General features: G+C 38.9%; 1 protein-coding gene across 3 annotated transcripts; it reads right to left on the bottom strand.

The window, feature by feature from the left end:
* Nucleotides 1–128: 128 nt before the first annotated feature.
* On the bottom strand, nt 129–13,143 carry agpat5 (1-acylglycerol-3-phosphate O-acyltransferase 5 (lysophosphatidic acid acyltransferase, epsilon)). Of its 3 annotated transcripts, XM_080740547.1 has the most exons (11): nt 12,226–13,138; nt 11,165–11,234; nt 9,772–9,887; nt 9,471–9,560; nt 8,869–8,959; nt 7,404–7,565; nt 6,399–6,522; nt 1,966–2,048; nt 1,247–1,348; nt 1,038–1,125; nt 129–896 (listed from the first exon to the last, which is right to left on the bottom strand). In XM_080740547.1, the coding sequence occupies exons 1-11, from the start codon at nt 12,442–12,444 to the stop codon at nt 854–856; spliced, it is 1,188 nt and encodes a 395-aa protein (XP_080596673.1). In that variant the 5' UTR covers nt 12,445–13,138; the 3' UTR covers nt 129–853. The 3 variants fall into 3 exon arrangements, with proteins under 3 accessions (XP_080596673.1, XP_080596672.1, XP_080596671.1); XM_080740545.1 differs by lacking the exons at nt 129–896; nt 1,038–1,125; nt 1,247–1,348; nt 1,966–2,048 and adding an exon at nt 4,812–5,667 and having other exon boundaries at nt 12,226–13,143; XM_080740546.1 differs by lacking the exons at nt 6,399–6,522; nt 7,404–7,565; nt 8,869–8,959; ... (2 more) ...; nt 11,165–11,234; nt 12,226–13,138 and adding an exon at nt 2,546–2,625.
* Between the last annotated feature and the right edge of the window lie 847 nt (nt 13,144–13,990).

Raw genomic sequence — 13,990 nt, 5'->3', positions numbered from 1 at the left:
TAAAGTATAGGTCAGACATATGGACCAATTCAATTCCATTTCCTCTGCATTCCTTACGCCTAAATTGTAATATAATCTGCACACTCCTTGAATCTAAACTTTTGTGTACCTCAAAGACAACAAACATATAGAATGTAATATGAATCACATTAGTTTATTCACCTTTGCACACATTGACTTTTTACAATGGCATTAAAAGTTAAACATCTCATCTCAATTTCTTCTTTCATTTTGGAATGTTGGTGCATGGATGATAGTGTAATATTTGAATACATCTTTTTATGGTTTTTCAGCAGTAGTATAATTGCAGGTTGATAATAAAGACCATTAAACTTTAATGGCCTATTTTCCTATAGTGTCGTAAAATAGGTCTTACTGCATAATGCATATTGCAGTATGGTCAAGATGTATGCCATGTCCTATCTCACCATCATCTAATTCAGTGCATCCTGTACAGTAGTTCTGTAGTAATACAACATAATAAAACACATCATTTAAGGTAATGAGCTTAACATTCTGTCAAAATGTAAACAATTTAGTTTGATTTAAAAAGCAATAGTACTGCACAAAAGCAACAGCTCCATTTGCAGAACATTCAACCACTTTCAACCTGGTGTCCCTATTTTGGCTTTTGTTATACACCAACATTTTCAAAACCTTGCAAAAATACAAAAGAAAATAGCAGATCTGCAAGCGCACAACGCATCACAGTTCAACACGTGAGCTAGCGATAAAAATGGCAAAATCTCGATATTTCGATAAAAACGACTTGCAGTAGCTGGAATGCCTGTTTCTTATGTGGTTGGTTGGTATACTTTGTAGTGGCATTGCTCAATAGTTTGTATTTTTTCATTCAGGCTATAAACAAGAGAAGCAGTCGTAAAACCATCAGCAAACTGTAAGAAAGACAGTTATACAATGATCAGAACCATACTCAATGTCAAATATCAAACAATACAATATAATTTCATAACACACAAATAATCAATGTAATCAATAATCTATGTTATGTTTGTCAGACATTTTGCTTTACTGACCTTAATCCTGCCATAATGCCAGCAGGCATTAATTTTCCTGATTTCTTGAATCTCATTCCCATCACAACTGTGAGTATTCCTGAGGCAACTGAAAGAAGGAAGAAGTAGGCTATTTCTCATGATGTGACTGTCTTTTGGTTTACATGATTATAATATTGTTGGCATCTGAAACAAATCTGGAAGTGGGTTCAGACAGCTAGTGTACTCACGTAAAGAGACCTTGATGTCATTTGGGTCATTAGAGATGTTGTAGGCACCATATGCAGATACACCACCAAAGAATAAGCCAGCCATCAATGACATCACACTACCTAAAAATGAAATGCAAAAAAAAAAAAACATTAATGTCAGCTTCATTATGTGGTTATCTATGACTGCACCATGGTCTCCACCAGAGGTGGATAAAGTACGCACATTTATCAATACTGCAATGTAGAAATACTCCCTTACAAGTAAAAGTCCAGAATTCAAAATGTACTTGAGTAAAAGTACGAAAGTATTGGCATCAAAATGTACTAAATGTACCAAAAGTAAAAGTACAAAATGCAGATCTACAAGCTCACAACGTGTCGCGATACTACGCGTTGTGAGCTTGTCGGCTATTTTCAAATGGACAAGGGTAGGGCTAAGAATAGGGCTAAAGTGATTAATGTATGTTTTATAATATTATAATCTGCAAAGTAACTAGTAACTAAAGTTTTCAAAAAAAATTAGTGGAGTAAAAGTACAATATTTGGATCCGAGATGTAGTGGAGTAGAAGTAAAAGCATTGGAAATTGGAAATACTCAAGTAAAGTACAAATACCTCAAAACTGTACTTAAGTACAGTACTTAAGTAAAAGTACTTAGTTACTTTACATCTCTGGTCTCCACAGTTGAACACTGTACACATGTATTAAATGTAGTAGTCTAATTGGAAGCTTCCAACCTTTTCTCTTGTATCCCATAAATCCTCCCAGTGCTATGGCAGCAGCATAGCTGAATCCAAGCCAGTCAATTGCCATCGCTGAGCTGTAGAATATGAGTGAAGTTGGCTAGGTGTTTTAATTCATAATTATGAAACCGTATTAATAGGCTACTTACATTAGAACGTACAGTAAATGGAAACAAATAAAACAAAAACATGTAGCCTATAGGCCTACTTTGCCCCAAATCCTTTTTAAACTATTATCTGTTCTATCCTTGTAAGTGTCCATGTATTGCTTGACCACATCTCTTAAAAGAATGTAGGCTACTATATTTTAGATAAATACAATGAAATGTGAATGTCAAACATAAGTCTGAAACCCAAACTAAAAGTATAGTAGACTATTGAGATTCTGATGTTTAAAATGTTGGGGTGCAAGTGGGCTGTTGGTATCAATGGTTGTTACGTCGTAATAACTCCCTTTGCAATAAAACAAGTGATATAGGCTGACGGCGACAGCAACATATGCATGCAGCATGTCCAAATAAGCATTTACTTCAGAAATTAATGTATTTTTGTGCAGCACGTATGATCGACATACCTTAACCACTCTTGTTTACGTGCAAACACGACCAGTATGATGAGCTGCAGCACTAGCTGGACTACTGGACTTCTACTCTTCCTCCAAAAGAACACAGCAGCCTAGTGCGCAAGTGTCTATCTAGAAAAGCCCATCGCCAGGAGGGACGCTTTGGCAATGTGGGATATTTATGATGGCTATGAGTAACTGGAGTTTGTAAAGATCATAAAAATATATTTCAACGTTGGAGCTGTCGTTGTTGCTGCCTGTCTGTAGAGCACAGATGATTTGAAAACAGATCATATAGCTCAATGGTTCCCCCGGCCAATGGGATATATAATATAATACACCACTGCGCATGCACTGCCTTCAGTCAATCTGCCTTGAAAGATAAAGATACAAAACCGAAAAACATTACGAAAACTTATTGCTATTACTGCTTATTTCTCATTAAAATGTATTCAATACAAAAATTAAACATATATACCGGTAAGCAAGTTATTAAACCGTTCAGTAGTAAAACTTCATTTTAAAAGTTTAACTAAAAATAAATATAATTGTTCCAGGGAATCCAGGCATTTGACTAGCCTACAATACAGCACATAAACACATTTAAAAATAACCCCCACACCCAAGAGGGGAAAAACTAAGTGGATTGTCGTTTAGAAAAGAAATAAACACGTGGATACCCCCGCATACACTTTATTTCACTCTGGCATCCTCATTCAAAATGTACACACATCCCCTGAAAGGATTCAGCATTTTTTTTTCTTCAAAAAGTGTAAATCAATGCATTGTTTGAAATTGAATACTGTATGAACCGTAGACAACTTGGCCAATATGCTACATTTTGAGCAGCAGTTCCAGTGCTATCCAGCAGAGGGTGCTATCCCATGATGACGGGAGGCATGGTCCTCTGGATGAGTCTTGAGGACCAACTCATCCAAATAGAAGGCACACATTTCTGGGAACAATTGGCATTTCAATAGTGTCTACTTTGAATTTCCTGATGAATTACAATCTAAACTCGGGAGAATAAAAATGGATATAAAATGGCTGAGAAGGGTCATTTAACAAGGAAGGATTATTCAAGTGAGGTACTCTTATGACATGTAAAAATGATGACCCATTAGATAAATCAAACAAATACGATAGGATAAGAATGCCAATATATGTAAAGTGACGAGTGGAAAAACATTTTTTTTATCATAGTAAATTTGAATGGACATTGGACAAGTGCATTTTACAATACAGTGATGCATATAATACAGATGGCTTCATTGGCAAAGGGAAATGAATGCAGCATACTCTCAAAATGGCATTGTCAACATTTTGCTCAGTAGATACTTTTGTGATATTTGTAACAGAACTTAAAGTAGCATAGCCATACAACATATCTGGTACTGGCAAAACTTTGAAAAGCTTTTTAGAAAAACAGAGAAAATATAATATGAATCAACAGATCATTTGTGATGCAATAAAAAAATACATATACTGTATAATAATGTATTGCTCAACTTAGGCTATGTCAACAATGCCAAGGTCTTGGCAACATTTTTAACAATTTACACTTAATAAAATATGTCACCATGGCAGAACATTTGATTGTAATACAGTTCACACTTGAGCACACAAATAATCAGTATTAACTAGCCCAGATATCCGTAGCTGCAATCAGGCATTTTACTCTAGCAAACATTATGGCTTGCATGTTAGATGTAAAATATCTAGGACTACAGTACATTTTCAAAGTGAACTTGACTGTGTGACATCACTTTGAACGCCTAGGCCAGTCAATACAAATGTTTATGAACTCAAGCTAGTTTTCATTCATGAAAAACACAACTTTAAACAAGCAAAGTGCATAATCCTGCTGACAGAGGAAAACATGATAGTGATTCTCCAAGACCTTTACTGGCTCCTGGTCAAACAAAGAAATGACTTCAGAATAGTCCTCACCACCTACAAGCCCCCCCCCCCCCCCCCCCCCCAACAACCTAGTTCCAACTTCCCCCCTACTTGTCCAACCTCCTCCACCATCATATGCCCTGAGAATGTCCCCTCTCCCCATCTCTTGGGTTTGGTGATGACAACCATCTGCAAACTTCAAAGAACAAGCGCTGAACTTGGGGTGATAGGGTGCCTTCAGTTTCTGCCCCCTCCATGTGGGACGCACTCCTTAAGCCTACCATCCGTCATAAATGCCCCCTAAACCCACCCCAGAATTGCTTTCCCCAGCTAATCCCCCCCCCCCCCCAAACGCCCTTTGTCTTTACTTTTAGGAAATTATTTTATTCTTTTACCTAATAAAGTTGTATTTCTCTTTCATTCGTTTCCCATGTAAAGCGACGAGTACTTAGAAAAGCGCTATATAAATCTGAGGTATTGTTATGATTTGTGAGACATCAACACTTTGTCAATGACATGGATGATCGTGGTCAATTTGAGCATGTGTGCTCACAAACATGAAGTCTTATACCTGACCATGGATTGATGAGGTTGATTGGGTCTCTCTGAGCATGCAAGAATACAGATTTGGCTAAATCTTGGCAATGACGTGGGATTAATGTCCAAAGGGAGGGAGGTTTGTATACATTTTTTTACTTTAATGTTGAGGTTCTAGGGGAATATTCAAGAAAAGTAATGCATCTCAACAAATCCGTTAAATTCTTTTCACCATATCAGGCAGCAAATCCAGAGAATGCAAGTGAATAAGTAGCACAAGCAGCTAAGCATCTCTCTTTCTCTCCATTTAGCTTAGAGTTGAAGGTAGACGGTGAGGCAGAGGTATGGGATAATCTCCAAGTCTTTACAAACATGGCTTTGCTTCGATATCGCTCTCGTTGTAGTCTAGGAAAACGGCAAGATGTTTCCATACCTTCTGTGCACCATATAATGGCATCCTTTATCTTGCTTCTCATGGACTAACATGCACCCAAAGCCATCCCAGGACTGTTCCGTATAACCAGGTCCCGGCATAGAGTTTCCTGCCTGATTCAGTAAACAGCAAAGGCAGTGTCAATGCTCCCAAGATCACCACTGATGGAAAAGTCTTTGTGATGCTTAGTGGAGAAATGTGGGTTTTGCCAGGAAACCTGCATTTTTTGTCTGCATCCTCAGATTCATAGAAAGTGGTTAGAAGCCTTTGAAAAGAGATAAAACAAGAGGTTCAGATATAATGTTACTATATAATGTTGCTAACCCAACTTCTATATTATGTGATTAAGTTAATTAGACAAATTATGGGTTTCTGTGATTCCAGAGGGTAATTGAACTCAATGTATTCCTCATAATAAAATTGTGTCTAAGCCAATAAAAGTAATTGTTTACGTTTAATATCTGGAAGATGACTCCTGTTTAGCAACTCACTACATGCTGCATATGTAACGTTTCATTCAGTTTTTTTGTTTTGCTCATTTCAATGAACAGAAAACACAACTAAAACGAGCATTGTATGATTTTAGGCATGCATGTTCATATCTAAAATAGTACATTCATATTTTTCAATTTCATTTGGCTGTGTTAACCCATACCACTGAATTTCCTCCACAGGATAATAAAGGTATCATTAAGACCTGAGGCCGTTCTAAAAGTTTTCTGAAAAAGGTGAACAATTAAAAAAACATATACGTTGGCTATTAAAAAACAGAAGATATTGAGCTTGTAGTACATCTGCTATTTTTTAACAAATTTGGAAAAGTCACAACAATGTTTGGAAACTTAATTTACGCATTGCAAATCTTCTCTTCTGGGTTCTCTGGAACAAAAGATTTTCAGATGGGGGTCCACGGCCAAATATATATATCAATTTGGCGGTCCTTGACAATTTTTTAAATTAAAAAAACAAAGAAATAAAGAATATGCTTAAACTCACTGGTCTTTAACCTCAAATCTCTCGTGCAACCACCTGCGGAAAAACAGAGGCTCCTGAGGAATTTCCTTGATATCCACACGTTCAAAGTGTATGTGGACTCTGGGGCATTCTTTGCACAGGAATTCTGTCCAACAGAAAACATGAATGAAAGCCTAAACAAAAACAGGAAAAGCCTTTCAGCAAAGGCATCATAGAATGACCTATGAAATCAACATGAGGTTAACATGTACAGAATACAATTAATTACACGTCATGTGCAAATCAACGCTCCCATGCCATTAAAAGACCTTATGGTTCCCCTTGGTCCCATTGGAGCATCCAAGCGATGCATATGACCTTGAATTAACATGCCGTGAAAAGTATATACAGTATAAAAAGATTGGTTAAGAGAATATTTTCAAGGAAAAGGCTCAAGATTTGGAAAACATTCCAAAATTAAGCTCAAATTTCAACCATCTCCACTTCCTTTACTACAGCCACCTTTGAAAAATGTGTCTGGGAAGTGCGTGATGAGAAACTTGCTTTTGTAGTCTTCTGCTTATTAGAGACACACATCTACGTAGGATTATTCCTGAGTCAACAGGATGTTTTTTTTCACAACACCATTTACTGTATTTTCAAACTGGGGCTGGGAACCATGAGAAATCTAAATTCCACAACACGGAAAATACATATACAGGAACACTCAGGAACGCCTCCAGTTTTCAGTTAATAGGTAATCTATGCGTGTTATTCAATTAGGAATATAACTACATGCTGTTGCACAACTGATAACGAACGACAGGTCAATTCCTAGAAAGTTTAGACTGTGATGCAAGAGACTGACAGAAAGATTAGCCGTTATTGGCTGAGGGTGTTAAGTATATGACCTTCACTGATATAATGTACTGATAGTTTGTTCCCATTAAGGATGTTCTCTACATCCTCATAATAGAGTCTGCGCGCAGCACTTGGTCATTGCAGGAAAAAAAAGAAGAAAAAAAAAACATGTTAAGCCCCTCTCACCTGGCATCGACGGAGCAGGTCGTCTTTGACCGTTGGCAGTCTGTGTCCCCTCATATGCAACCGTGACGTCATACACAGCATCCAAGTGGTCTTTCATGGCCTCTATGGCGACGTGACAGGCTCTCATTCTGGGAGTTAAAGTGTGCTTCAAAACAGCCAGTCCTAGGGAAGAGTAAGCCATGGCAATAATTCACCATCTTCATTTGGCAGACATATTTTCTTAGAGACACAGCAGCGGTGATGAGACAAGCTGATTCCACAATGCATGAAGATTATTATACACACGAGGTTAAATTCCTTAACTGCTTATTGAATTTAATTTGTCGCCATTTTGTCAGCAAGTAAAATCCTACAGCTTAATTCTGTCCAAAATCCCATTGGCCCATGTAATTGGGTCACCTTCAGGACAGCACAATAGTTGTTTTCGTGTTCCATTATTGAGTAGACCCAAAACCATCGCATCACTCTATAAATGCACAGAATCTCTCTCTGTGTCTTTCCCTGCATATGTCGAGAACCATCCAACCGATCAACTACATAGAGTAAAGTATTTGTTGCGACTACAGTACATATTTGACCCTTGGGTCTTTTGATCTATCCTGATCCTACGCTGAGGTACCAGACAGTGGCCAAATCCCCCAACATGGAGAGCAACTGCACTGACACAGGTATGGCATTCATGCATCTGGTTTCTCTTTAAGTGAGGTTCCAAATTGTGGCATAACTCCAGAAGGACCTGCCATCAGAGAGGTCACTCTCCATGAAAAGATTCTGTCCCAAAAATCCTCTTGAGTCTTATGCATATGAAGAGGTTTTAATAGACAGATTTGCCAATGTCAATATCTGATGACGGTCAAAGCTCTTGATTAAATAAGTGGCTGATTAACAATGGCTGTTTAAATTTGCTTGTAATCATTTCAGCTTCTTGCTCAAGGACACTTTGATGAGGAACCTTACGGTTTCAAGAAGGCCGCTCTACTTCCCAGCCAACTGCCACCCCCAATATCCATTTTCTGTACAATGGTAAGAGGCAAAGAGTTTCTGTCTGTATCTCATAATTAATCATTAGTGAAGAGTGATTGTTTTAATTTCCATGGCTTACAAATGAAGGGTTTTGTTGATGAGGACATGTTTCTCTGATGGCATACTCAGGGTGTGGGAATAGGGTATTACATAACCATGTGAATACCTTAATCCTAATCCTATTCTGACAAAAGAATGTTGCAAAAGTTCCTGTTGCAAATATGTTTGTGCTCAATCAGAATAGAAGAGGTGTATACCATTTTGCATGCATTCACAGCAGTGCCTTTCTCCAAATCGCTTTACAATATGTGATTTCACTCATTTACACACCGACAGTGGAGGAACCCATGCAATGCAGGCACCAACATACTCATTACACAGTAGTAGTACTATAAATTCAGCAAAAAACAAATAAAAGTGATTACTATAATATTGCTACTACCTTCCTTTGCAGCAAAAGCCTGACTGTCAGTGATCACATTCTTGAGTTCTGGATTATACCGGGTTCCTTCTGGGAAGATGACAAGATACATCTGGAGAAAGAAGGCATTCAAACTTAAAGCTTGTATGTAATGAATAAATATGAATCATAACTCCAAATAACTTATTTTGGTTTCTAACCAATAGATTATAGTGGAAATTATCATTAAATATTTTTATGTTTTATTTACTTTTGTCAGTGCTCCTTGAAGTTTGGCATTATCTGTCTCAAAGGGACAGGTGGTGGATTCAAATTTGTTTATATTTATTTATAATAATCTGTCATATTCCTATTACTATGTGATTAAAAGTTTGGTTACACGTGATTTCCATGTTCCTATGCGGTGAAAGATCTGGTTTGATAAAGATCTCTATGTTCGTATTGTATTGGGTGAACGGTTAGGTTTAAGATGGATTTCCATGTTCGTAGTACTGTACAGTATATGGTTAACGGTTTGCTTAATAATTGATCCCCGTTCTAGGTGGTGAAAGATTGGGTTTATAAGTGAACTCTGTGTTCCTATGGCGGTGCAAGTTTGGGTTCAAAAGCCTAGCATTACTTACTGGTGTTCCTGTTTCAGTTTGAGTGAGCAGCTTCTTTTTCATGGCCCTCACATCAAACCTTGCACTTCGTTTGACATAAACACCTCCATGCTGAACAGAAAGAACAAGTTGATTTGTATACTGTAGTGTCAAACAGTAATATGAAAGTCTCAAACAGTAAAATTAGATTATAATAGACAAGATTATCAACAGTGTATTTATTATGAGAATGAATACTGTATATTATGTTCAGATTCACCAGGCTAGCAGCGAGTGAAATTCAATTAAATCATAGATACAATTTTAAGCAAATGAATCATACCTGAGAGAAATAAAATCCATACAATGGTAACCACTTGAGTCCATCTTTAAGAACGTATCTCACATGACCAAGGGCCTCCTGCCTAATTGCCAACATGTCAGCAATTATCCAGTCCGCTGGAAGAGAAGGCCAATGATTCAGACAAGGTTTTTAAATTGGTAAAGCCAGACTTTACTTCCTATAAAAACGCAACCTCTAAGGCACGGTTGCACCAAGAAGAATTAAATAAAGCTTAGTTTATGGTTAATCAAGGATTTGTTGATCTAGGATTTATTTTAATTCGAGTTGTGTTGCTCCACTTAATTTTAAGCAATGCTTAACAAATTGGTGAGTAACCTGTGATTAATTCATGGATTAAACTTTGTGTCCCCGCCATCTAGGATTTGCCATGTGAATAAACAGGAATAACCATCTCTCTTGAGCCTAATATCATAAGTGTTACTTTTGTATTAACTTTTGAAAGAATGTGGGCAGCACCTGCAGTCAAAAAATATATCATTTTATAAACCTTCGTTATCCGATGGTGTCACGCGCTAGAAACAACAGATAGGTTATATTAGTTCACAGCAAGTCACTCTGTGGTGCGTGGTGGGTTTGTAGATCTGTTGATTGTTCCCCTCGCACATTGGCGCTCCAATCATTTCCTGGATAGTTTCACAGGTTTGAAACTTTACAAGCCACGAAAAACATTTGTTATATCAGTTAATGGAGCAGTATGGAAACACAATTAACAATTGAACAATCAATGTATCAATGAGAAAGGGGAGGGGGGGGGGGGTTGCGTGGGATGAGTTGTGTATATAATATTATGTTTCAATGGTTCTGCGGGAATCAAGGATAAACGAGATATCCGCAGCTTGACGTTGCTGGGGAAAGGAGGGAGACTTTTCTCACAGGAGGGGCACCCCCATTCCTGTCAGTGGCATGTTTACATTTAAACCATCTCTAATGCAAGTTTAAAATGTATCCATTACTGATATTTAAAATTCTAAATTTAAAGCAGTAGTGCAACAGGATTAAGATTAATCCAGGTTTACAGTGGAAATTAAATCCAAGATTAAAAAGATGGTTTAAACTAAAACTGACCGGTTTAAAGTTTGGTGGGGCTAAAGGGGGCAGCCATAGCTGAATGGTAAGGGGGCCCGCCTGGGGAACCAGAGCCCCTGGTTGTCTTACTCCCAGGTTTGATTCCAAGCCAGGCCAATCGATGTGTCCCTGAGCAAGACTCTTAACCCCTAATTGCTCATGCACTGCCTCAGCTGGGTTGGGCAGAAAATACTGAATTTCTCTCACAGGAGGAGTGGGCAACTCTTATTGATTAATAGATGAACCTTGATTTAAACCAGGTTAAGGCTTAATCTGTCTTGTTGCAACCGGGCCTTAAAAGTCTTACCTGTAGTCTGATGATTTGATAGGTAGACAACATTCTCTTTGTTCTTTGGTATGTCTCCATATATAAGAATCTGGGGAGAGGTGAATAACACAGGTTAAAATAAATAACCCTACACTTCATTATCCACAGACAGCCTATTTAATAAAAGAGTGAACACACTATTATAACCAACATGAAAGGCTTTTAAGAACACAAACATCCTTAAGGTTTGTGTCCCAATGCGCCAGTCAAGACAGATTCTGCCCATGCTTACAAATAGAAAATCTGCACGACTCGCACCTTTGCAGGAAAACGTGATGACTCCCATCTATCTATGGACTTTGCACAGGCATTAAGCTATCGATTTGGCCTAGTTCCGACGAAAAACACTATACCCAAATAAGCCGTTTTATATTACCAACTTGCCATGTGCAATAGTGGGATCTACTTTCCAGTGCTTACATAATAAATATTTACACACTCACATACAGTATGTTGTATATGCAGTTGCACACCCTAGTACACAACACACCTGCTGTACAAGGCGTGGTATGAGAATGCAGACATTTATGGTATGCAACTGGCATGTCAGCTTATCAGAATGGCCTTCTGTATTTTTTGTTAAAGTAATTTCCACACCAGCACAGGAAGCACATGTCATCAATCTGTTCTGGCGCTGTTTGCGGTGAACTTGTTATTCAAACAGCCTCCTGTGTCGTTTTAAGCAGAAAATCCCCTTCCAACATATATTTAGCATAGTACTGTGTTTTATTTAATGTTGTATGAAATTGAGTACAGAGGGAACCCAAGCAAGCTTAACAGCTTTCTTGTGGTCTTATTTATTTTGGTTGACCTTGTATCAGAGCAGTCCTGTACCTTTTCCTATGCAAACCTCTAATAAAGTAATCAATCAAGCAGCATTCCAGAGACAGCATACACAACTGGGTCCATGCTCAAGTTCCCTCAGCCCTATGTTCCCTCTAACCTCAGTGAGGGAACATAGGGCTGAGGGAGCTTGAGCATGCATGACCCCACAAAACTTTACAGCACTAATAATACAGTAAAAGTCAGGTTTGACCTACCTCCACCCCTGTGTAGTTTTCAAAGAAGAACAGGACCATGCTCTGGTAGACACAGTAGAGCCGGTCGTCTATCCTATGATACACTCTGGCAGGCAGGCAAGTTGACAGCAACTTCCAGACGCCCCAGGACAGCAGGTAGGCTGGCGCGGTCCCCAGCATGACCGTGGCGGGGAACCAGTAACGCAACGAGTACGTGTGCACAACCAGGGAAAGCAGCATCTTTTTTTTTTGGTTCTCCTCCTCGCTCAACCAAACTAATAAAGAAAGAAAAAAGTGCGGCCCGACTTGTTCCAGCCTCCGAGAAGCACCAGACCACCCTGGACGGGTTCAACAACACGACACCTGTCCGTGTGAGTCAGCGTGGTGGCTGCTGGTGGGACAACTGGGGCTGGAGAACTCAACTGAAACTAGAGCAAAAGGGACTATAGAGCTAGCGAGCTAATGCTAATGTCAAACCCTGTGCTGCTGGCTTTAATAACGTCCCACCATGCGGCAATGTACGACAAAACACATCATGTACCCTCGTTTCACCGCCGCCACACATTCAGCCAAGAAGACATTCACACAGCGTCAACATGTCAACAAGAACAGAGACACCAACCTTGGCTGTGTGTGAACACTGCTGTGCCTCTCTCTACTTATATTCCATTTGATTTGACCACAACTATAACCAACGACTATTTTGAATGTTAGCTAACGGGAGCTAGTAGTAGTGGTCCACAAACTACCGGTCTCATAGCTGTGTCGTTACATTCAAAAGTGACGGCTTTTCTTCCCGTTGCAAACCTTCACTATCTTAAACCGCCTGCATGGACCTTTAACAACTCTTAAGCCGCTTTTTGGCTGAATTATATCTTGAATCTTTCTGCAACTATTCTTGTTTTAGCTGTAGCTAGCTGGTTGCTGCAAATGTCACGCACAAATACACACACACACACGCACGCACAGACATACTTGAATAGTGCATACTGTACACATACACGTGACACGCTTCTCCTCCACCACGTTACGTTGACACAGCCTGGTGACGCGAGGTTTCGTTAACGCGACCTGGCGTTTGCCAACGGGTTACGGGTCTGAGGCCTTGAGCTAGATGCAGAATAGACCCAAATTTAGCACATAGAAGATTTTTAACTTCTAAAAATCTTTGCTGCTGAGGGTCCCTGGAAAGAAAATATGAAATGGTGGTCCGTGGACCATATACATATCATTTTTGGGGTCCTGGATATGGCCAACTACATATCATTTTGTTTGTATGAATTACCAGTTTTACCAATGGCTAGGCAGATTCAAAAATGTCTTCTAAATCCAAACAGTTTTCTGAAAAAAATGTATGCTATAAATAATCCAGTGGTTCTCAAACGGTGTCATGTCAAGGACCCCCAAAATGATATGTATTTGGCCGCGGACCCCCATCTAAAATATTTTGTTCCAGGGCAGGGACCCCCAGAAGCAAAGATTTGAGCTGAAACTAGATGCAGAATATCTATTCTGCATCTAGTTTAGGGCATCGGACCCGTTGGCAAAAACAAGCACGTATCGTGGACACTTTAGTAACACCGTGGCAGCTGATTGGTCTAACAAAGAGGTAAACTTGTAAGAGTCCATAGCCCGGAGGGACGGTCAGCCTGTCATTGGTCAATTGGTTGACAGGCAACCACTGACGCAAGGAGACAACGTTGACTTAACCACTAAAAGGGGTATTTAATACAAAAAAAGAATAATACAAAATAAAATAAAAGGGGCATTACATTTGTGTTAAATT

Source organism: Nannobrachium achirus (assembly GCF_963921795.1).
Source record: "Nannobrachium achirus genome assembly, chromosome: 13".
In the NCBI taxonomy this organism is placed as follows: domain Eukaryota; kingdom Metazoa; phylum Chordata; class Actinopteri; order Myctophiformes; family Myctophidae; genus Nannobrachium; species Nannobrachium achirus.
This window is presented reverse-complemented; position numbering and strand designations above follow the sequence as displayed.

Bases quoted from the DNA above. Each gene is read 5' to 3' on its own strand.
- agpat5 (XM_080740547.1), bottom strand. From the start codon at position 12,444: ATGCTGCTTTCCCTGGTTGTGCACACGTACTCGTTGCGTTACTGGTTC. The intron at 11,235-12,225 runs GTAGGTCAAACC...ACCTCTCCCCAG, and splicing joins AAAACTACACAGGGGTGGAG to ATTCTTATATATGGAGACAT. The intron at 7,566-8,868 runs GTAGTAGCAATA...ACTCTTCCCTAG, and splicing joins GGCTTTTGCTGCAAAGGAAG to GACTGGCTGTTTTGAAGCAC.